This window comes from Pleurodeles waltl, chromosome 11 (genome assembly GCF_031143425.1).
Source record: "Pleurodeles waltl isolate 20211129_DDA chromosome 11, aPleWal1.hap1.20221129, whole genome shotgun sequence".
NCBI classification, from domain to species: domain Eukaryota; kingdom Metazoa; phylum Chordata; class Amphibia; order Caudata; family Salamandridae; genus Pleurodeles; species Pleurodeles waltl.
The window spans coordinates 132,844,948-132,868,037 of NC_090450.1; the positions used below are offsets into that span (position 1 = coordinate 132,844,948).

Genomic DNA, 23,090 nt, shown 5'->3' on the forward strand with positions numbered 1-23,090 from the left:
GGGTCACATGAGTGTTTGTAATTGGCAGCTGGACTTTGTTTTGGTCTCCCAGAGAGTCTTACAATAGAGAGATTAGGTATCCCTGGATGGGACACCAAATGGCAGCATGGGTGCAGAGCTAAAGACAGTCCTACTTTCAGTTGAATAAGTTGTGCCATGCCTTCACACAGAGTGCTTGTCACTACTGCGTTGTTCTTGCAGCCACCTTTGAGACAGCTGACTAACCTCCTGTTCTGAGCTATAGGGACATTACAAGCTCCAGAGGCTCCCTGCAACTGCCCAGCTGACCTGCAACTGGATCTTCCCAAGCCCCGCTGGGCCATACTGGAGTGAGTTACTGACCCCTCCAAGAGGTGGCCCTCAGGGCCTGGACCCTAGGTATGGCATCAAATGTGCTTTTTTCCCTAAAAGAAGGAGAAATCTTGAGGTTTTGGGCTCTTTGCAATCATGAACAGGCTTGTTAGCACCAAGATCTTGCCGTCTGCACTACCTGCCAACGTGAAGCTCTGCTGAACTCGACTCTTCGCACCACAGAGACCACGAGCGACACTTGGCAACGTGAAATCTGCCCCTTGCACTACATAAAGAATGCAGTAACTGCCACCGCGAAGCTCCAGCAAAAACAGTCTGCTACGCTCAACCAGATTACGAGTTATAGCAACAACCGCCTGCAATGCACAGCCTGCTCTTGGCGCTACATCACTACCATCTGCAATGTTCTCCCTTCTTCCCCTGGCCCCCTCCACCATGAATGGAACACTGTGCTGAACTTGGAAAGGTAACTCTTTCAGCTGGACTAACATGGGCCCTCTATCTGGCCTGCGATGAGTGTGGAGCTTAGCACTTTTAAGCACTTTACTTACCTGAAATCTTTAAAGCTACATGTGTTCAGTTGTAGTGATTTATTAAATTTTGCTCAATTTTCTTAATTGCTGTGAGATTTTTCTTGCGTTTCATTTTCACTTTATCACTGTTTGAAGTGCTGCATAAATACTATAGGCAAAGAATGAGAGAGATACCACTTCCAAAATCCTGTTAAACCCCTCACTCAGGTGAGAAGGGATTTCTACTAGGTTTAAAAAAAAAATCCTCACCCACTAACACTAGTTAGTGGCAATGTCCAACATATGGCTCCCACCCAAGATGCCTAATGCATCTGGGTGTGCTTCGATGCGAGAGTTACAGCAGAGCAGTGTTTTTTTGTTTTTTCAGGGATCAGGAAAGTAAAATTACCTTAAAGTATCCCATCACTGAAAGCAATATTAAATTATGGAAACCTTGGGTAAGGTTAAAAACACAGATGGATGTGAGCTAAGATTATTACGGTCTCCCACATCCCAGCTCAGGCTAAAGTTGGCTTGTTGAATCTGGTTAGATCAAACAATCAGCTCTATCCTTCGTGGGGATTAAGACAAAAAGTGAATCTGTATTAGTTGTAGAACTACATAATATCATAAAACATAAAGATTCGCTTAAGAGCAGTATTTTTAATATCTATATTAACTCACATCAGTTCAATATAGTATTAAAGCTAAGTAAAGAGCTGGAAGTGATTTTAGAAGACAAAAATAAGAGTTAAAAAATAATCAGGGTAATTTAGATCATAAAATAACCAGGCATCAGGATTGAAAAATATTTGGTAATGAAGCAGAAGTAGTTCTGGGGATCTCAAGAGGAGACACCAGAATATAGTTGGCAACTTTTATGCACACCATGACTTGAGACAATTAAATGGAAGGAAAAATGAAGGGCGGCTAGTGAAAGACTTGTCGAAGGTATTAATAATAGGTGAAAATGGACTAGTTGAAGCAAACAAGTATCAAGCAGCATGTTTAATCTGACCACTGGAACACCATGAAACAGTTTTCTCTTTACCTTTTTATAGTATACAAATGCTTCAATAGAAGGACTGACTAGTTTATCTTGCTCAACATGCAGTGTTGGTGGGCATCTTTAGATATGTGTTGCCCCTTGGGGAACGGAGCTGGATGTGTTTTGTGTACCTGTAGTAACAACTGATGAACTTACTTCTGCTATGCTCCCTCTAGGTACAAACAAATTTATCAGCTCAAGCCAATTCTGTTTAAGATGCAAACTGTCAACACATGGAAAGATTTTAAATTGTATAAATAGAATAAATTGTGCAGGCTATATATGCTGTGGCCAGCTTTGCTGATGAAGATAGAATGAAATGTAGAAAGTGTACTTAATGGATGATGTGGTTCCTAATTAGAGTATATGTTTTAAACAAACATTTTTGTATGTATTTTAAAAGAGTAATCTAATGAAGAACATCATTGTACGATGATGTACACTAATTCAGATCTCATAATGGAGAAGAAAAGGTTACATATCTATAGGCTTGTTTATCACCTTACATATTATAACTCAAAGTAGCAAAGCTAAGCTATATAGAACTATGAAATGAAAAAAAGCTAAAAGTAGGTATGAAAACAAACTCTTGAAAGAGCTGTGAGATTTTAAAGGATAAACACCATGTAGTGAATGTCTACTTTTTTTTGCCTCTATTAAGCTTTGTACCCAAAAACGTCATAAATTAGCCACAATAGGTCACAATACCCTAAGGTGAAATTCAATCAGATCTCCATAAGTGAAATGTCCTTCTTACTTTCCATAATGTATCGGTATATAAACCTCTCCTACACTCAAACTTGTAACATATAGATATATGTTAATTGCCAGACTCTATTAACTGCACAGTGGTTAAACTTTAGTCATTTTCCCAAATGATGACCTTAAAATACACACTTTTATATTTTGCAAAAACGTACAGTGCAAACATTAATAGACTGTAAACATCACTAAATAATGTTAAAAGCAAATTTGAGAAAATCTTTATATAATTTATAACCATATACATAATACACCACAGTCAACAGCAGCCCTCACCAATTTACATGCCTCAAAAAGGCTCCATTTTGTTTCTTTTCTTCCACCATAAAGACTACTTAATTGGTGAAAACAGAGCCAAGAAAAGAGTGCTTTAAGAAAAATGCAAGTTGAGTCTCAGATCTATCCCAATGCATTGCAACAAGTCACTTAAAGATGAGATATACAGTGTCATATTTTATGTTAAATAATATTCAATATACATAGCTTAAAATTTAAGCCTACAGTACTAGCCAAACCACATATTAAAGGAGAGAAGCACTATCATAATACAGAACCCACCTCAAGTTTGAAAGCCAGGCCTACAAATGGCTGGGAGCTGTCCCTTGTTGGGCTTAATATAATCCTGGTTGCATCTTCGGAATCCCTACTAGAAACAAAGAGACCTGTTAACAATGGTTTCACAACTATTTTATCTAACAATTCAAGCACTGATGAAGTTCACCCTTTTTAAATCAGCAACCACCTCACACCCAGTCCAAATTATATAAAGGAGCATACTGGTTGAAGTAATTCTTTACTATAAAAAAATTCTACTCCTCTATGTAATTTGGATTGTGCCTCTTATTGTGCATTTCAATTTGCAAACTTCTGATAATTTATAGTTGTTGGCATCGCACAGAGTAGCTACTGGTGTGGCCTTGTATGTTCAGTGGTCTTGTAAAAAATCTGGCATATCGGAACTTGTATATATGCTTGGCTGGTGTTTGGTAGCGTGCGTCCTGTCGGGAAGATTATTAAATTTGTATCTCATCTGTGATCGTATTTTACTTTTGGGATCTCAACAAATCACTTTCAATCCTGACCTTTGGCTATTTACGCTAGCCACAAAGGCCACTGCTTAGTTTAGAGGCACAGGGGTATACTATCCTTTGGTGCAACCAGTGCTTTGATGTACACATTGTATAACATTTTTCTCGATGCAAGTCATGATGTGTATAGTTAAACCCAAATACTCTATATACAAAAAATAAAAAAATAAAAAGGCCAGTTCAAACTGGCTTTGAGAACTGCATTAGAAACTCTTGCATGCATGTTCCAAAGTGCCATAAGAATGCACATCTTATCTGCAATTTAATTCTGCTGTGGGAATGTTTTTAAAACACGTTTTTTTAACTTTTGATGCAGATAATTTCAGGCTGAAACTTAAAGGTTGAATCGATGCTGGCCTGTTAGCTAGGCCTGTTGCATCCCACCAGCAGCTTACCTTTGGCCAGTGTCAGCTGTGGTTAGGAAACCATCATGTATTATACTTCTAGTAGCATGTGACATTTTCTTGGTGCATTGGACCCAATGGTGATGTTGTGCTATGATGCTATCATGCATGCAGGAGAATCGCAGGCATTCCTGAAAAGGAAAAACACCTTAGGGGCAAGCTAGAACAGCAGCTCTGGTCACGGCAGCATGTTTTGGGTGACAAACCATCCAAAATGGCTGCATAATTATTTTCAGGCCCGCTAACTTTTTCTTCCTGTTTTATTGTGCATAAAGAGCTCAAACAAATGGTGCACTGCATCGCAATGCAGGTAAAGTTTTTCAGCAAGTTCTTCGTCAGCTGGTCCTGGATATTAAGTCCTCTGTTTTCAGGCCTGCTTTGGCTGTTATACTTGTTCACTGGACAACAACTTTAGGAGAGTTTTTCTGCCACTGATTTTTTCTTTCTGTTCAGCAGCCTTTATTGGATATACCCATTTCTTTCATGCTAGTTGTTCATGAAAGAGTATTGGGGACATATGAAAGGTGTTGTCCTTACCTTGGGCAAACTAAAACAAGGCAAGAGAAATCTGAGCTTCACCCAGTGCTCAATAAAGCAGACATGTTAGCATCTGATGATGGTTTACTGATATTCTGGATTGGGTGCAAAAAGTGTAGCCCTCACTTTATACCATGATGGTGGGATTAGGCTTCTTTTCTCCATCTATGCTTATTTTGTACAAGGCATTAAAGGGGTCACCACTGTTGAGCTGTTTTTAATATCTACATTCGGCATTTAATGTACCTGCTAAAGTCTTCTAGCTGCCTAAGCTTTCATGGCAACCAAATGCATCCAAAAAACACAATCCAACATATAAAGCTCTGGCAGCTCTACTGAAATGGATGCATTTTAATTCCACAGAGTTAAATGGGAATACACTTACTATTCTGATTGCATGCCTTAGACACCAACTTGGTTAAGTTAGTGTCTTTTCCATTCTTAGCTTTTATGGTAAGACTGTTCTGAGAACAAAAAGCATAAGTAAACACATGAAGTCATGGTTTTCTTTGCTGTCTTTGATCCAAAGACTATCTGACTATTAGATAGGAGGTGTAACTACAGAGCGTAATATAGTTTCTTGAAGTTTCTTTAAGACAGGTCACATGTCAGTAACTTGGAACCTTCTCATCTAAACCCAACTTTTAAGATGAGGATCCCAAGGGCTCATCTTTATTTCAATTATACCTCAACTACTATGTGGAACAGATTGGCAACGTCAATTTAAGTTAACAACTTACTTTTTTTTTCTTTTTACATAAAACTAACCACAAAAGGGGCCCCCTTTTTTTAAAAATCAGATTTCATCAGCTTCATGTACATGGAGAGTTCAATAGGATCAGGGCAGTGCTTCAGCGGACGCCAAGGACATGTTTTCCTATGTATTTTGTCAATTAGACATGACGGCCTGGATCAACCCCTTGTGGCACAAGCTGCCTGGTTGCCAGTTTAAAGTACCATAGTATGTTTGTGGAAAAGAGGGCTGTCTGCCACTAAGAACAAGACATCTCCGTATATACAAGTTATTCATATTATTAGTATATTTGATTCAATAATGGAAAGCATTTATTAGACGGTGAGCGCTCTATGGCAATGCAAATCCAGCTTGCATTACTGACAGTGGTTCTAATATAAAAACGTGTACACATTGGATAAATGTAACAATTTACGCTATTTATAACACTACAGGAAGGCTTTGCGATATGCAAGTACATGTAGATGCTTGAAAGGAAGATTAGCAATTGTTTGTTTCAAAATATTTATAGACAAAGTATTTGCAATTTGAAAAAAAATCCTGAACTATTTTGCAACTTTAAAAAGCATGAGGCATCCTGCAGAAATCCACCTTTTGTGTGTGGTTACCCCACCTTTTTTGTTGGACCCTACTCTTTTGCTGGCTTTAAAACTCTGTGCGCTATACCCCTGCTAACCTGGAGTGGAGTGCCTGTGCTCCCCATTTAAACATTGCTGAACTAACAAGTTCTTAATTGACACATTAAATGTGCCTACAGGTCCCTAGTACATGCTGTAGAAAGTGCACCGAGGGCATGGAAGTTAGCTTCCACTAGTGCACTACAGCAATCTATTGGGCCATCCACTACAATGCAGAGTAAACCCTCAAGCACGACCTGTCAAAATAACCTTTTTTGACAGGAGAAGAGCTTCCTTTCAAATGTTAATGTCACCTCTATGTAGGCCTTGCAGCCCATAAAGTAGGATGCTTAGTATCAAGACACTATAAGGGGGGCTGGGGGTGTCCCACTAACATCCCACTTAGAAAAAGATCAGTAAAAAGCCTGGAGCATTGGATTAGCCTGGGGGGCGGGGGTGTTGGAGATAATGACCAATGTACATTTTTGGGGGTACTGAAGGGATTTGGTGTCATGAAGGGAGTGTGTGAAATACCAGGTAGGCACTTTCTCCTGTACGGAGCAATACAGAAAGTGGTGCATAAAAGAGAGCAGAAAAAACACAGGAGCATAAGGTTCTTTAATTGATCTACACCACCATGTAGCCGACCAAAGCTGTTACACCGGGTATAGGGGCTGCTTTCCCAACCAGATGAGTTTAGAACAGAAGGGGAAACCGACATTCAAAGGGAGATCACATAGGAGTGGGGGAGAGGACAGCATAATGATCATAAAATCTAGAGGAATGCATGGTTCTGCACAATCCAAATGTATTATATACACATACAGGGCTAACGAAACAGCTAAGAGAATTAACAAAATTTACCCAGGGACCAAAGCCACTTGCTCCAAGTGTTTACATCCAGATGCAGCATATTGTTAATGTTATGGGATTACCCTGGCCTGAAGCAATAATGGGAAGAAGTGTTGGGCACACAAAGCTCCATGACAGGATGGTATATCCCCCAATTCCCAGCAGATTACATTATGGTGTTGTTTGCCCAAAAGGCTAAAAAAAAAAAAAAAAAAAAAAAAAAACACACGCTTCACTGACTTGGCATTATTGTTAGCAAACCAGCAGTTTACAAGTAATTGGAAAAGCCCTTCGAGCCCTACACACTACCATTGATTGCAGGAGCAGAAAAAAGTGGGTGTCAGCAGAGGGCACATTGATACATGCGGAGGCAAATCAAGAAATAAGGCACCCAGACTCTGCAAGAGCATAGTTGGACTTGATGGCGGGCACTGAGGATGTGGAAGAGGGATTCCTGCGCACTGTATGGAGAGTCAAAGTGCCGCCAAAAAGGGGGGGGGGGGGGGGTTCGGGTGAAAACATCAGCACCTAAAAAAAGACAAAAGAAATGCTCTCAACCAAAAGGAGCACACACTTCTTCCACACCCACTCATGACTACTTGCTTACAGGGATATGGCCCAGCTCGGACTCACTTATCTGGTGCTCACTAGCAATCTATTCGAGTAAGAAGGGGTTTGCACACAAGCACCAGGGAAGGGTGAGGTGGGTGGTAACAGCCTATATACCCACTCCCCTTGTCTGTAACAGTTAGTGTGGAATTGCATCTTATCTGGAATCCATTGTGGGCCTACTTCGTCCTGTGATACTCAATGATAACTAGGCCTGTTTGTTGAACAGCTCATAATCTAGGGGGACTTTGTTTACTGTTTGCTCAGAATGCATTGTGATGCAAGGCTTGCTATCAGGACAGCTCTCAAGAAATATCATTGTTTGCCATCTATGTGAAATGGAAGGTTCCACCTTGCAGTATGAGACGTAGGCTATGTTCAGTAACTTAATTTCTGTATTTTACCTTGCCTTATTTGGTGTGCTCTAAACAATTAATGGTAATATCTTCTGCAGTGTCCAAGAAAGGATCACATGTTAATGTTGAGAATTAATGAGATACATGAACACGGCTTGTAGCTTGCAGAAATAAAAGCTCATGTATGACTTCCTTAATTTGGACTGCTTGGACTTGGCCTCTCAAGCCAGTAGTCTCTGTGCACATAAATAAAATAGTTTCCTTTATACTCAAAGGGCTTGTTGGTCTTTGGCTTTTGTTTCTGAACTATAAAGGCTTCGATATTAGAACTGTATATAGCTGAGAAATGCACACTTTCCTCCCTGGGTCTGAACTGGGGCCATCTGAGATGGAAATGTGACTTTGATGTAAGACATGATTAGGACTCTCATATAATCTTCTTGTTAGAGGGAACTAGAAGGGTGAAAAGGTCAATTAGTTGGACTGCTAATATAAAACTCAATAAAATTGTGTATTAAAAAAAAGTTGGGGTGCATGGTATTTAAAAGTGGGACGTGTAAAAAATAAATGCTAGCATAACTGCGGAGACGAGAACCAAAAAAGCTATTTTTCTGCACCAAGTCTAGATGTCAAATGTAGAAAAGAACAAGTTACTTACCTTTGCTAACACCTTCTCTGGTAGAGACATATTCTAGTTGTAGATTCCATACCTTTGAATTTCCCCCAGGAGTCCGACTGGATCCGGAGAGTTTTCTAAGCAGTCCCACTGTGCGCCGGTGGTGTCGATCGGCTCTGCATCCGTCATCGGCCATGCCGGATACGACTTCACAGCTCTTTTATAGGAGCCATTGTTGCATGTTGATGTCAGTTTCTTTTCATGGCTTTCCATGCCAGATGTGCGGAGCCATGAAAAACACCAACTACTGGTGCATCAAAATTAAGGCCCTAAAGGGTAATCCCTGTCCATAGAAATCAATTTGCAGAGTGGGAGTATGGCTCGGTCAGTAAGGAATCTGCAACTAGAATGTGTCTCTACCAGATAGGGCGTTACCAAAGGTAAGTAACTTGTTCATCTGATAGAGACTTCTAGTTCCAAATTCCTTATCTTTGAAAAGATACCAAGCAATACCACCCCTAAGGGCAAGTCTGAGAACCAGGATCTACTAGAAAGTCATGCAGGGTCGAACGGGCAAAGTACCCGTCACTACGGACCAGACTGTCCAGGCAACAGTATTGCAAGGATGCCCATGTTGCCGCCTGACAAATATCCAGGACTGGAACATCGTGTACCAACGCAGTGGTCACAGCTGTAGCTCAAGTAGAATGAGCATGCAAGCTCTCCGGGAGGTTGATTTTTAACCAGTGCATAGCAGATCCTAATGCAGAATACGATCCATCTGGAGATGGTCCACTTTTGCACTGCCCGTCCTTTCTTTGCACCCTCATAACCGACAAAGGAGTTGATCATCTACCCAGAACTCTTTTGTACAATCAAGGTAGAACACCACTGCTCTTTTTGGGTCCAGGCGGTGGAGTCTCTCCTCTTACTTAGAAGGATGGAGTGATGCGTAAAAAGTAGACATGAAAGGGTGTAACCACTTTTGGCAGAAAGGAGGCCCTTGTGCGATCCACCACTTAGTCAGGATAGATGGAAAGGTAGGGCAATTTAGATGACAATGCCTGCAGCTCACTCGCCCTGCAGGCAGATGTAATGGCCACCACGAAGGCAGTTTTCAAAGTGAGACACCTGAGAAGACAATTGTGGTGTGGCTCGAAAGGCGCACACTTCAGAAAGGGCAAAATCAAATTAAAATCCCATTGGGGCATAATGAATGGCGATGGAGGAAAGAGATATGTAAGGCTTTTAAGGAACCGATTAACAATATGAGACTTACACAAAGAAGGTTGATCAGGCTACCTCAAAGACGCAGAAATAGCAGACAAATAACCTTTAAGAATGCCCATAGCAGAGCCCTGCTGGGCCAGAAAAAGAATAACCAATAGAACCTCAGAGAGAGGGGGGGCAAAGAGGGGGTCAAGAGACTCATCTGCACACCACACCACACCACAAGTTTCTTCCAACAACAGGCATATACTGTGGCCTACCATAAACAGCAGCTAACATCTGTGGGCAGTCAAGATGGGAATGTGGAAATAAGCATCCTGCAAGTCCAACACTATCATCCATTCTCCTGGGTCTAGCGCAGATAAGACCTGAGCCAGCGTGAGCTTTTTGAACTTCTCCTTCTTGAGGACCAGATAGAAGGTTTAGGGATACGGCGAAGGCCATTGCCCTTTTTTCTGTACTAGAAAGTAGCGGTAGTAGCAACCACAACCTATTTCTGGCACAGGAATCCTTTCTATGGCTCCCTTGGCTTAGAGAGCCATAACTTCCCTGAGTAGAAAGAATAAGTGATCCTCCATCATCCAGTCATAGTATGGTGGCATGGATGGAGGGGTAGTCTCGAAGGGAAGGTAGGAGTCCCTTAGAACTATCTGCAAAATCAATCTGTCTGATGTGATGGATTGTCAGCGGAGCAGATGATGGCGAATCCTGCCTCCGACTGGCCCTTGATGGGAAGTCAGACTAGAAAGGGTTAGAGGCTCTTTCAGATCGGGTGTGGCAGACTGGCTAGACTGCTGGCTCCCTAATCCATGAGGGTGGGTCGAAAGGCAGACTGGGGCGGCTGCAAGGCCCAGGACCTGGCCAGAGCACGAGAATTATCGAGGCACTTGAGTGCAGAGTCAACCTTGTCTCTGAAGAGACGGGTGCCATTAAAGGGCATGTTCATCAAAGTAGCCTGGGCATTCCCTGAAAAGCCAGACATCCTCAGTCAGGCGTGGTACCTCAGGGACACTGTCGACAAAACTGCTCTGCTTAGGGGGTCAGTCGTGCCCAGTCCACAGGGAATGGTGCTGCATCGCTCCTGTTGGCAACTGCCTGACAGAGTACAGCCCAGGCCTCCTCCGGGTAGTGTGGGAGTAATGACCCAAAAGGTATGCAGTGTTCACGGACTGCAATAGTAGGCCAGTGGAAGAAAACATCTTCCCAAGTGTGTCCAACCTTTTAGATTCCTTTCCTGGGGTGTGGCAGGGAAGGCACCCAGGGAAGTAGGGACTTGGAAAACCAAGCTCTCAGGGGTGGAGTGTTGCATCCAAAAGACTGGAGTCCCTGGAGCGGGGTGATGGCCGCGGGTGACTGCCCTGTTCACAGGAGTACCTGTGTTGGGTTTTGACAAGGTACCCAGTAAGACATCCATGAAGGCCCCCTTGAAAGGGAGTATGGGTTCAGAGGAGGAAGCTCCAGGTTGAAGCAGTTCTGTCAGGAGATTAGTCCTAACAGCCACCGAAGGAAACTCAAGGTCCAAGATCGCAGCTGCTCTCCTCACCACCAAGGAATATGAGGCTCCCTCTTCCGTAGCTACGGTAGGGGGAGAAAGCATGCCAGTACCTGGAGAAGTATCCAGTCTGATGGCCTCACCCAAGTCTGTACCCCAGTCCATGGGGTCTTGGAGATGGTATTCTAACGGGTTTAACGACTCCTCCCAATCCTCACTGTAACCTAGCCTGTAAGAAAGGGGTTCAGAATCAGACATAGGAGGCAAGGGTTTTGCAGGGGTCACTGTTGCAAGACGCACATCCAGCTCAGTGTTGGAATCAGCAGTGAGAATGGGGATGGCGCCTCCCGTGTGAGCGTCGGCGTTGGGACCAGCGTTGCGGAAGGTCGAGGGGGTATGACCAACATTGATCCGGATCCAGTACTGGATCCATTGGTGCACCCTCAGCACTGAGGCCAAAGCCCACTATGCAGAACCCGAAGGCAACCCTTTCTAAACAGGGGGCCCGAATGCACTCAAGTGGTGTTGGACTGCCCAAAAATGAGGCACATGGCCTAATTGAACTCCTTGAGTTGGACAGGGTTCGCCATGGCCCCGGAGACACTGGGGCTGCTGAGTCAGCACATGCACAGGCTCCACAGTGTGAGGCCTAGAATGCTGATGCTTGCTCGTCTCGTCTCAACGGCTGATGGATGAGGATAAGTCGAAGAACACTTTAACTTCTTGCTTTTCTTCTTGTGCCTGGACTTAAACTATTGCCCAAAGGACTTGAGTGGGACAATGATGGAGGACTCTTTAACCAATCCAGGACCATTCCTCTTGACTGAGATCTCAACTTACGTTGGGTCAAGCATCAGACCACCATCAGCTCCAGGGACCACTCCCTCAAAGCCTTCGTAGTCATGGCCCGACAATCAGAGCAAGAGTTCAGGTCGTGGTCACGCTCTGGGCACCAAAGACACAGGAGGTATGGATCTGTTACATTAATAGCCTGATGACAGGAACCGCAGCGCTTAAACATGGTCTTCCTAGATGACCGCTTTAATGCACTAGGTACTGAAAACACAAAGGAATCTTCATCAAAAAATTGAAAAAAGCCAGTCAAAAATGACTGAGGGGCAGCTCAATTTGGATCAGAGCTAGCTGGCGCAGAAAGCAAAGAACTGGCGTCAGTGCATAGGGGTGGAGCCTATATCGGATCCGCAATGTCATATCAGGCACAAATGATGCTGACAGATGTGGAGCTGATCGATGCCACCTAATGGCACGCAGGGATACTGCTCTGAAAATTCTCTGGATCCTGTCTGATGCCTGGGGAAATTCAAAAGGTAAGGAATCTGCAACTAGAAGGCTCTACGAGATCCAGAGTACAGCTCAAAATACTAATAATGCATTTTGGGAACAAGACCAGTTACAAAAATAATTAAAAACAATTTTTAATAGTGATTAAAAATCGAATTCTATCGCAAAGTCAGAATTTTAATGAATATTGAAGAACAACGTTTTAGAAAGTTGCTCTTTGCTTGCCAGAACTGTTAGAAGGATAATTAGCCTCTGCCAGCTCAGTCTTAAATAGGTGTGAAAGAGGTTTTAAAAGCCTTGCAATACCAAACAACAGGCTCACCTATTTACACAGTTCACTGTCAAATCCTGCTTGACAGGTCTGTTGACCCACATTTAACACTTGAGGCACATTTGAAAGGGAGAGAACAGTATGCCAAGGGAATTTTTGTGGCTCCCCTATCTGGCTGCTGAAGGCCCCGCTTTTGTTTGACCAGGCGTGTATCTCTGGTTTTGTTGTGGGAATAATAAATATTTCAATCTATATTTTAGTGTGAGATGAGGAAAGACACTAGGATTGCCATGGTACACTCCCCACATACACTTCAATCCATTAGAGCCCAAATTCAGGGTGGTCGAAGACTTTGAACATCTTGAAAATCTCCTGGCACATGGCATTTCAGGCCTGTTTGCAGTAAGGCAAACTGGAAATACTGCAAAAGTAGGAAGATCAGGACCTAGTTCCTTTTACCCTATTGTTTAGGAAGGGGCCAGGAGTCTTCCCCTTCTGTCCCCATATACTACCTAGAGACAGGCATAAATGTGGCATTCCCAGGCAGACTCTTTAAAAACCTTTCTCGACCTAAGGAACATCAGAAGAGATCGAGCCTGCTGCCTGTACCTGAAGAGGAGCCATGCAGGACTGAATCTGCTCCTTCTTCAGTTGACTGACCTGTTTGGCTGCAAGGAGACAAGTTGCAAGAGGACTTTTCCTGGAAGTACCCAGACCACCAGTGCTTACTGGATCTGGACTCAACCCTGCTACTGGCCTCTGTCTGACACCCCGCAATCTCTACGTACCTCTCATGAGGTTCTGGAGCCTTGGAAGTGTTCTCTTATAGCTATTTGGGACTGAAAAGATTAAGTGAGAAGGAAAAATGTTTGATCAGGGCAAACCTGAAAGGTGTATGGATCTGTCCCTATCTATCATGACCATTAACTATCACTGAAGATGTTTGCCTTTTGGTGCCATTTCTACTTAGGCCTTTAAAAAAACATATCTCCAGTTGTTCTGCGTTTTGACTTTATTAATGTTTTAGTAGTGCATAAATACTTTACTCATTGCCCTAATTTAAGACTGTCTGTTCTATGCCACAGCTACTAGGGGGCAGAGTACTGGCTTTTTTAGTGATTTTAATGGTTGTCACTCAATTTAATTTGCAACCAATATATGCAGAAAGATTAGTATTCAAGAATCATTGTAAAACCATTATTGGCAACATGAAAGTAAATTAGTAGCCACATTTTTTTAAGAATTCACAAAAGCGCACCAGCAGGTGTATGACCCTGAATTGATTTATTTACAACTTTCATTAATTCACTGAAGGTTACAAACGTAGGACGTATACATATGTATTGTTGCACGTTAAAAAAACAAATCAGTGCAGCAATTGCAAATTCAATTATTTTAGGGAGAAAATATTTTGCCATACACTCCCACCTTTTTCTCCACCCTTGAAAAAAATATTACTCCTGCCCTGGTCAGGAGTAAATTTACAACTTTTCCAGCATGGGAAAAAAACTGGAGAAGGGCTGGTCCTTACACATGTACGTTTGTTGGTGTGCAAAAGCACACAGAGCATAACTACAATAAAACGAACACTTTTCCAAAGCATCCTATCCCTTGGACAAGTATATATTTCACTAAATGAAATACTCCTGAGCCAATACTCTTATGTGCAGCTACAGTACCACATAAATACATACAATATGGCAACTCGAGATAAGCAAATAAAAAAAAGTGCAGAACCCTCCTCCAGCTAGATGGGATGACCAATTTAGGGTCGCTCTTATACTTGGGCACACAAAGGGCGGTCCATGGGATTAGGAGTCTACCACACTCATCCAAAAATAGAAAATGCAGCACCATATCAGAGAAAGAAAGATGGCAGGATATGATAGCTAAATAGTCAGATACATTCGTCCTTACACTGTTCGAATACGCACTGAAGATATTTTTGAAGATTTTTTTTACCAGGAATGTGAGGAAGAATATGTCCATTCATGAAGAGCAGAAGCAAAGGACAAAGAACAGGTGAATTTAGAGTAGGGGCGTAGACCTTGCCCAAAAAAAAAAAAAAAAAAAAAAAAAAAAAAAAAAAAGAAGGTTCCAGTCCTCTGGCTCAGGATACCAAAGAGTCTGGAGGACAATCTGACAAGTGACTGGGATACATTTTTTTACATGTTATAGCTAGTTTGCCTTTGTTACAGCCTTGTCCCTGCATAGCTTTTCTCCATTACCTCAAATGTCTGCAACCTAGCACAAGGCCTGTCCTCCAGTGAAACAAGGTCAACAGTACGAAACAAGGCTAACTCCCTTCAAAACTAATCTTTTGGCTGCAACAAGGCCAACAGACCTTAATGAAGGTCTATTTGGTGTACCAAACTTCTGGACCTTTTACTTGCCCCCAGCTCAGTTGCCTTTTTCCCCTAGACATTTGCTTTGACTGTTGGCCCAATCTCTTCAGTGCTACCTCTATTTAATATCCTATATTCTAGCCTCTTTCCCTAGACACAACCAACCTTAGGCCTGAACACCAGCACCACCCTCTGCTCCATCCTTTTCCAACTTCTTTATGTATCTACTAGCTCTCTGCAGCCACCTGGAACATTTCTCCCTCTTGTCACCTGATCTGCTGACTTGCTCAACCAACCCCAATCGCTATCCCCAAAACTCCAAGCACCCCGTCCCAAACCATGGCCCCCAAAAACCCAAACCCTTTTCCGGACATTATAATTATAAAATAATCTATCCCTCCTAATTTAGCCGAGACTGCAACCAAAGCATTAAAAGTTTCAGGACAATCACAATGGATTTTGGGTTTACTCATTAACTAGAATCACAGTGCAAGAATGAAAACAAGTCCTTGCACCCCGTTTCTTTAATTTGTCTTCCAGTCGTAGAATTTCATTTAACCAACTGTTCCTGTTTTGCCAAATGCTTTGTCTTTTGTTTTTTCAAGGTAAATTCACATTCAAGCAACAATTGTGTATAACTCCCCTCTTCATGATATTGGGGACACTCAGTAGGGATGCCACCCATTGCCAATACTGTTCGCGATTAAAATGGAACACCTGGCAACTATGCTGCAGCAGCATAATTCGCATCAAGGATTGGCACCGAGCACCCCCCATACCCCTCCACCGGATCCTGGGTTTAATGTATGCAGATTATGTTAATCTGTATGGTAAGAGACTCTCAGGACAACCTAGATCACCTTACAGGGAGTTCACTCAATTTGGTGGCTTTGCGGGTGTTAATTTCAATTATGCGTAATCGATAATGTTTCCCTCAACTGCTTCCAGTCAGAGGTTCCCCAGACATGAGTGAGAGGCCTAGTTTGCTACCTGGGGATTTGGCTCAGCTCAGTCAGGATCTAGACAAACTATGGCGGGCAAATAACGGCAAACTGATGACAAAGCTTGAGGATAGATTGGGAGTGTGGTCGAGGCTCCTATTGTCCTGTAGCCAAAATTGTGGTCCCCAAAAGTTTTTGTTCTTTTTTTATCAAATTGCCAATTACCTTGCTGGTGTTTTTGTGCAGGAGGCTTAGATCCCTGCTCATCTTGTTGGCAAGGGCAAGTCAACCGCCCCGGGTAGTGAGGGAGATATTAACTCTCCCCTTTTAGTGTAGGCTGGGTGCTCCAGATCAGGACCTCTATTTGTTTAGTGCACAAACACAATTTGCCCAGTACTGTCTATACCGTATACAGTACAATCACATACTGCTCCTGGACATGATCGTTGTGCATGGCACTGTGCCTTCCCCCTAGGTGCCTGCAGACTCAGATTGACATGTTGGCCTGCATAGTTTGGGCATGGAGCGAACTGCAACGTGGCTGGCTTATTTGCCCCATCAGTTCTGATTATAGAACAGCCTTCGATACCTGTAACCACGGATGATGGTGCACTCAACTGTTTGCATGGGCTGCAGCTGACATCCTTTGAGGCAGTCTACCAAGAGGGAGGGGACTTTTGTTGCCCCTCTTCAGGTGTTCCAGGATCTTGCAATCTTCTCCTTCCTGGACACCTTGACTTACTATCAATTGCGAGCCATCCATGATACTTTTCCAGCACACCGCCCAAGAAAACTGAGGTGCTGGAAATCATTCTCAAGAATCCGTCCACGCACAGGCTTATCACAAGCATGCAGGATACCATGCCAGTCCATGCACCCACTGTTACTCAAACATAGTCCTCAGACCTACGCATCCCCGTTTGCGATGAATAATGCAAGGACTGTTGCTCCCAAACTAGGGCTCTCTCCCCCAAATTATCAGCTACACCTAGTCCACTTTAAAAACTTGCAAAGAACATATCGCACAACTAAAAGAATGCAGAGATGGGCCTTCCGGCTGAGGCCAGCAGTATGCGCATCGCTTAGTGCTGGCTTTGACATGAGACTGCGCCAGAGTACAGTGCTTCTGGACACTGGTCTTTGCTGATATTGTACAGGTTACAGGAAACAAACCCAGAGGCGATCCTTTTTCCGCTGGCCGATCCATTGGGGCAGGCGACTGGCTTCCCGGAGGGTGAAGTGACCTCAGGACCTTGCCTAGAGCAGCTAGACGCATATTGCGAGAAAAGTCGGCTCTCAGCCCAAAGATATTTGGTCCCCTTTTGTGATATTCCTGAGAGTACAGGAGGGCACCAATAATGTAAGCGCCGCACTTCATTGCCCTTTTAGCAGTGTGAGATGCTCCCTGTAAGCGGCGTACAGTGAGCTGCTGTGGCAGTAGTCGCTAATACATGTACAGGATACATCTTCTATTGAGTGTCCAGTTTGTTCTCCCCTTATTGTGTCCCCCCTCCCCTTCTGGGAAGCATGCTACTATTGGCAATTTTCTGTATATTGTCGGTTTCATTTTATCTTGTCTACAGCCATTAAGGTGATGTGTTGTCTTTTCTCCACAAAATTTCAATACAAAAAAAACAACAAGAACAAGGCACTGAAAAACTCGGCACCTTTAGTGATACCCCCGAGCATGAGCTCTAGAACATTATCTCCAAACTCACACCTTCAAATCACTTCTTTAACTCCCTTGTTGCCAGAAATGTGGAATGTTCTCAGAGCCTACAGGGTTAACCTCATCAACTTGCCTCAATGACAATCCTGAAGACCTGAAAAACGATTATCCTAACGCAGTTCTTAGCCAGAATCCTTGAAAGCTGTGTCAATGTCCAACTAAATCAGTTCATAAAAGAAAACAAATTTGCTGGATGAGTTCTGAGTTTTCTACATGCCTAGTAAACTATGGAGGCCACCACCCTGCAAATAACCGATAAAGCACTCAGAATCCTAGACAAAAGGGGCTCATGCATCCTCATTCCCTCATCAGACTTCAACACAATCAACCAAAATATCCTCATTCACACTCTAAGAGATTGCATGGGTTTTGAAGGATCAGTGCTGAATTGGTTCTCTTCCTATCAAGGCACCCTATCAAGACAATCACTCTCACTTGGGGAAGACTGAGCATGCACATCTTGTAGCCCTCATGGTGTCTCGCAAAGACCTGTGCTACCCCCTACTTTTTTCTATCTCTACCTCAAACTATTAGGTGCTCTTCTTACAGACTCGAGCCTGTCCACCCACCAATACGCTGATGGCACCCAAAAGTTTCTTCCTCTGCTGCAATATCTTCCTTGTTCATAATCCTTGACAAATTCAAGTCCTGGATGATTTTGCACTGGCAAAAGCTCTATTCTCCAAAGAGTTTTGCCACAGTCTCCCACTTTGTTCATCCAGAGTGGCTATGTTAGACTGCCAGTCTTAACATATCCCCTTTGATTGCTGGACTCTGGACAGAAGACTGAACTTCACTATCACATCAATCTTGCTCCTAAAAACACAGGCTACCAACTTAAACTCAATCGTGGGATCAAACCATTCATTGCTGAAGAAAATCTTTAGGCAGTCATCCAAGCTATGGTGCTTTGTCCAGTCGACTATGGAAACACCATTCTTGCCAGAATTCCTAAAACTCACCTAGCCCTCAAAGCTTCTTCTATGATGCCAGATGGTTACCTACAGGATCTGCTCACTTTGACTAGGTCTTCTCTGGCCTGTCACACACTTGGCTAGCTCTCTAGCAATAGCAGATCCTGAAATAAAATTGCCTGCATTGTTCATATGATCATATGTACAGAGAATTACCACTTTTGCCAACAAACTGAAGATCTGCAGTAACACTTGTCAACCTTTGGAGCACTGCCTCTAATGTCTAAGCCCCTGCCCTCAAAACAAATTGTACTCTCCATCACACCTCTTTAGGCTATGAATCTAGAATTTGGAACTCATCTCCACCTCACATCTGAACAATACCTTCACGTCCAGCTTTCAAGAAGCAACTAAACAGATTCTCTCCTGACTATAATGTTACATAAAGTTTCAACTTAGAATCGGAGTGAAATGTTTAATCTATATTTACATTACAGGTCATTATTGATCTATGGCTGGAATTCTTAGGCACATACATATCCTCAATTGCCTACTAATATATTGTAATCTGCATCATTTATGAGCTACAGCCCATCACCGTCTTACTCTCTTTGTTTTCGACCCTTACCCTGTTCTTGGGGTTTTATTCCTTTCTTTGTGAATATGTTTTTGTCGTCATTTGCAAAGCACTCTAATGGTCTAGGACTTTTTAGGTGCAATACACAAATAATAATAAAAGGCCAAATCAACATACAAGGTAAAAAATAAAAATGATGCACAAAAGGAGACCTGCATGAATACAGACATATAGGGCCGTATTTAGATATTGGTGAATGGGTTACTCCGTCACAACAGTGGCACATATCCCGTCCGTCAAAATCTAAACCCCATTGGAAATACTAGGATTTAGATTTCAGTGGACGGGATATCTGTCACCATTGCGATAGAGTAACCCATCACCAAATATCTAAATCAGGCCCATATTTGCCTAAATTACACTTTTGTACTACACAGTGAATTAACAACTTACTCCAAATTGCAGAATTATTGGCACTTACTCCTTATTGAGAATCGCAATATTCTGAACTTCAGAGGGATCTGGCAGGTAGTCTAAAACAGCATCTAGAAGTGGCTGAATTCCCTTGTTTTTCAGAGCACTTCCCACAAGAACAGGTGAAAACACCCGCTTCAGAGTTGCTCGTCGTACTGCAAGCTAATAAAAAGAAAAGAAACAGAACCAATTTGATCAATTTCTTGTTTAAATATATTTGCAAAGAACGTCGAAAAAAAACGCAAGATAATTTAGAAACATATTGCTTGAGCACACACTTATGTGATACCACTACTTACTGAAGCAATAAATCAGCAATCTTGAAGTTGAGAATAAAATACAAAAAAAAGAGAACAATTATTTACTTTATTTTGCAGCAGGAAAGGAAAATCCTGTAATAATACCCACTGTACCTCCAGCAAGATAATCATTCAAGGACGTAAGACAGAATTAGTTCACTTTATTCTAAGCCACACATTTTGAAGTAGTTGGTATGGATTGAAAGGATTATTCTGCTTCGCCTAAACAAGTGACAAGTGCAATCACAATCAGTAAAGTACTCTACAATCTTTTTTTGACATTGGAAACACAATTTAAACCTCCATAATCCGTGAAGTCATAAGGACTGTGAAAAATCCAAAGCAAAACACAAATGATGGACGGAATGCAGAACTAATCAAACATTCACCCCCAGTCACAGATCTGGGTTTAATCCATCGTTCTTTTGCTCACCATGCCACCCCAGTTTAGACCCAGCCATATGCAAATCAGTCTTGACCCTGTTCCTCATGGGAACAGTCCAGCCCGAACTGCCAGGCCAGGTCCTCCCTGGACCAGAAACAAGCATCCTGGGACCGGTTTTAGGGTTTCACCCTTTATCAGCCAGGCTAGCTTGAATCCAGTGGCATAGTGGGCCCGGGACCCACGTATGGGCATACCCGGCGCACTTGTGAAAAATCCAAGCCTCACAAAAACAAGTATAGCAAATGAGCCACGTCAATTTAGCTGCAGAGTTTATAGGAAGTGGAAGTAGCCGGTGGTGCATTTTGCAGCACTGTATCAACTATATTACTAAAGTATGGTGTAGTACTGCACTGTTATTTATAGACAGAACACTTTCCATTGAAAAGTTGCACAAACATGCTGTTTTATTGATAAAACGATAAGGTGGGCAAATAATGTGTGGAAGACAGGTTTCAGCAAATATTAATAATTTGCACAACACCAAGTGAATTGTCTAGATTTGTTTAGATCCTATTAAAATCTTTGTTTCCATCACACTTCAGAATTACAAAAAATGTGCTTCATTTTTGCTTTAACTGCTGAAATGTTTTGAAATATTTGTACAGTTCTTTTCCAAGTATTTAAATCTTGCTGTGTCAGAAAACAAGGACATCCTAAAAGCCTTTTCTTTCATACTCCATGTACACCAACAAGACTGTCAAATAGTTCACTTAAAAAAAATAGTCTCTGACTTTACAGTCAAAGAAAGAACTGTAAACACCAATCTACATGTTAAAAAATAGGCAGCAATGTCAGAAGACACATTGACATTTGATCTGTCTTTAAAACACCCAGCAAATGTTGCAGCATAAAAACTACTTAAAAGCATCTTTACTGCTCATTCACCTTAATGAACATCAGTATATTCATGTTGGGAGTCCTGCAGTATCTCCCGCACCCCTGCTTTCCGCTCCTATGGAGGCGATTGTTTTTTTGTTGTTTTTTTGTTTTTTTTTTCAGAAGAAAGCGGAAGTGAGAGCTACACCATCCTTGACGTTCCATTCATCCATGCAGAGAACACTCTCAGAGTTCAACTGAGCACAATGTGACACAATTTGCCAGTGTGCGTTGTTTACCCACTGTACAGGATCCATAACTCAAGAAAGTGCAAAATGTAGGCACAGTTGATATTCTCTAAAAACACGTAATTCCTCTCCCGCTACATATGAACTCACCACTAAGTGTTTGCTTTTGAAAAGGTGACCTGAATTACATTTATATGAAAACAGTGCCTCCTAGTGGCTTCTAACAGACATTTTAAAGGAAACACCACTTGAGCAGGTAATGTGCCGCAACGTTTCTCTAAATACTTGCTTGAGGGATCAATATGTAGATTGTAACTATTTTTAAGCACTCAGCCCTTTGTCAGAACCATTTAAAAAGCACAATCTTTTTAGTCATGCCATAAACAGTAATATTTAAGGACGATTCATTACAAAATATAAATCTACTAGGGTCCCACAATTACTGCACACGGGTATTCTGGGCTACATTCCAACATCTAGACACTATGCAGTAATAACCCAAACACATGCAACCCAGGCCGGGAGTGGAGGGTGAAGAAGCGATGCATAAATGCCTCATTATAAGAACTTTTGAGTAAGGTTTGAGGCCACTAAAAATATTGGCCTAGTATTACAAGCAAGTCTGTACAAGTATTTGCTCTTGCCGAGGTGATTAATTTATCAGCATCCCACTGCAAGGGTGGTACTTAAACACAAACCAACATTTATCACCGCAATCATTGAATTACTTGAAGCATGGATGTGTATCTCACAATGTACACAACTTCCCATTTAGCAGTCTAAATCTTTCCTTAGTGGGATGATGGTAAATACCTACAACTAGAAGTGGTCGATCAGCCATTATTTTTGACTCTCATATTTATTAAGAAATGTAATCATGGTAACAAAGAAAGGCGCAGCAAATTATCTACATCTCAACTCTCATTTTCAAACTTTGATTTGCAAGATATCGATATAAACATTTAGAGAATACCGTTTTTCAATAGTAATAACACGTTTTAACCCACTTTTTGGCACTTTCAACTCCTGCATCTTTACAGCAGCTGCAGTCACTGAATTCAGCCGTTCAAAAGTCTGGCACTTGAGGCAAAGTGAGACTTACAATATACCTGCCCTTACATACTTCTGGTGCAATTACTGCTCCCTGATGAGATGATAAAATAAACTAGATTAATGGAATATTTAACCCTATTATGTGTCTTGTAAGCACTTGATAAATGAGAGTAATTTGGTAGAACACATTCTATTAAAGTCCATAACATCTCTGAATTACACCAATGTAATTCAATCCATGAATTAATCCCGTGCTGCAGGTCTCGACAGTTTTCTAGAGTACACTTCTGTACAGAATGCTCACGGGGGGGGTATATATTATATATACATACATACATACATACATATACACACATACATAGACATACATGTATATATATTCACTTAAAAAAAAAAAAAAAGAAGGTTACAGGAATGTTATAGTTATGGTCACATTTCAAACGTACAAAACCACCGAAATTCAGCAGTAATAGTTAGTATTATTTGA

General features: G+C 42.1%; 1 protein-coding gene across 2 annotated transcripts in view; it reads right to left on the bottom strand.

The window, feature by feature from the left end:
* GFM1 (G elongation factor mitochondrial 1) overlaps positions 1 to 23,090 on the bottom strand; it is a 178,203-nt gene that overhangs the window by 100,681 nt on the left and 54,432 nt on the right. The window contains exons 7-8 of one of the 2 annotated variants that reach the window (XM_069213272.1): positions 19,750 to 19,904; positions 3,193 to 3,277 (exon numbers count right to left, since the gene is read on the bottom strand). In XM_069213272.1, coding sequence (XP_069069373.1) covers positions 3,193 to 3,277; positions 19,750 to 19,904 — 240 coding nt within the window. Of the gene's footprint in view, positions 1 to 3,192; positions 3,281 to 19,749; positions 19,905 to 23,090 lie in introns of both variants that reach the window. The other variant, XM_069213271.1, reaches the window with a different exon arrangement.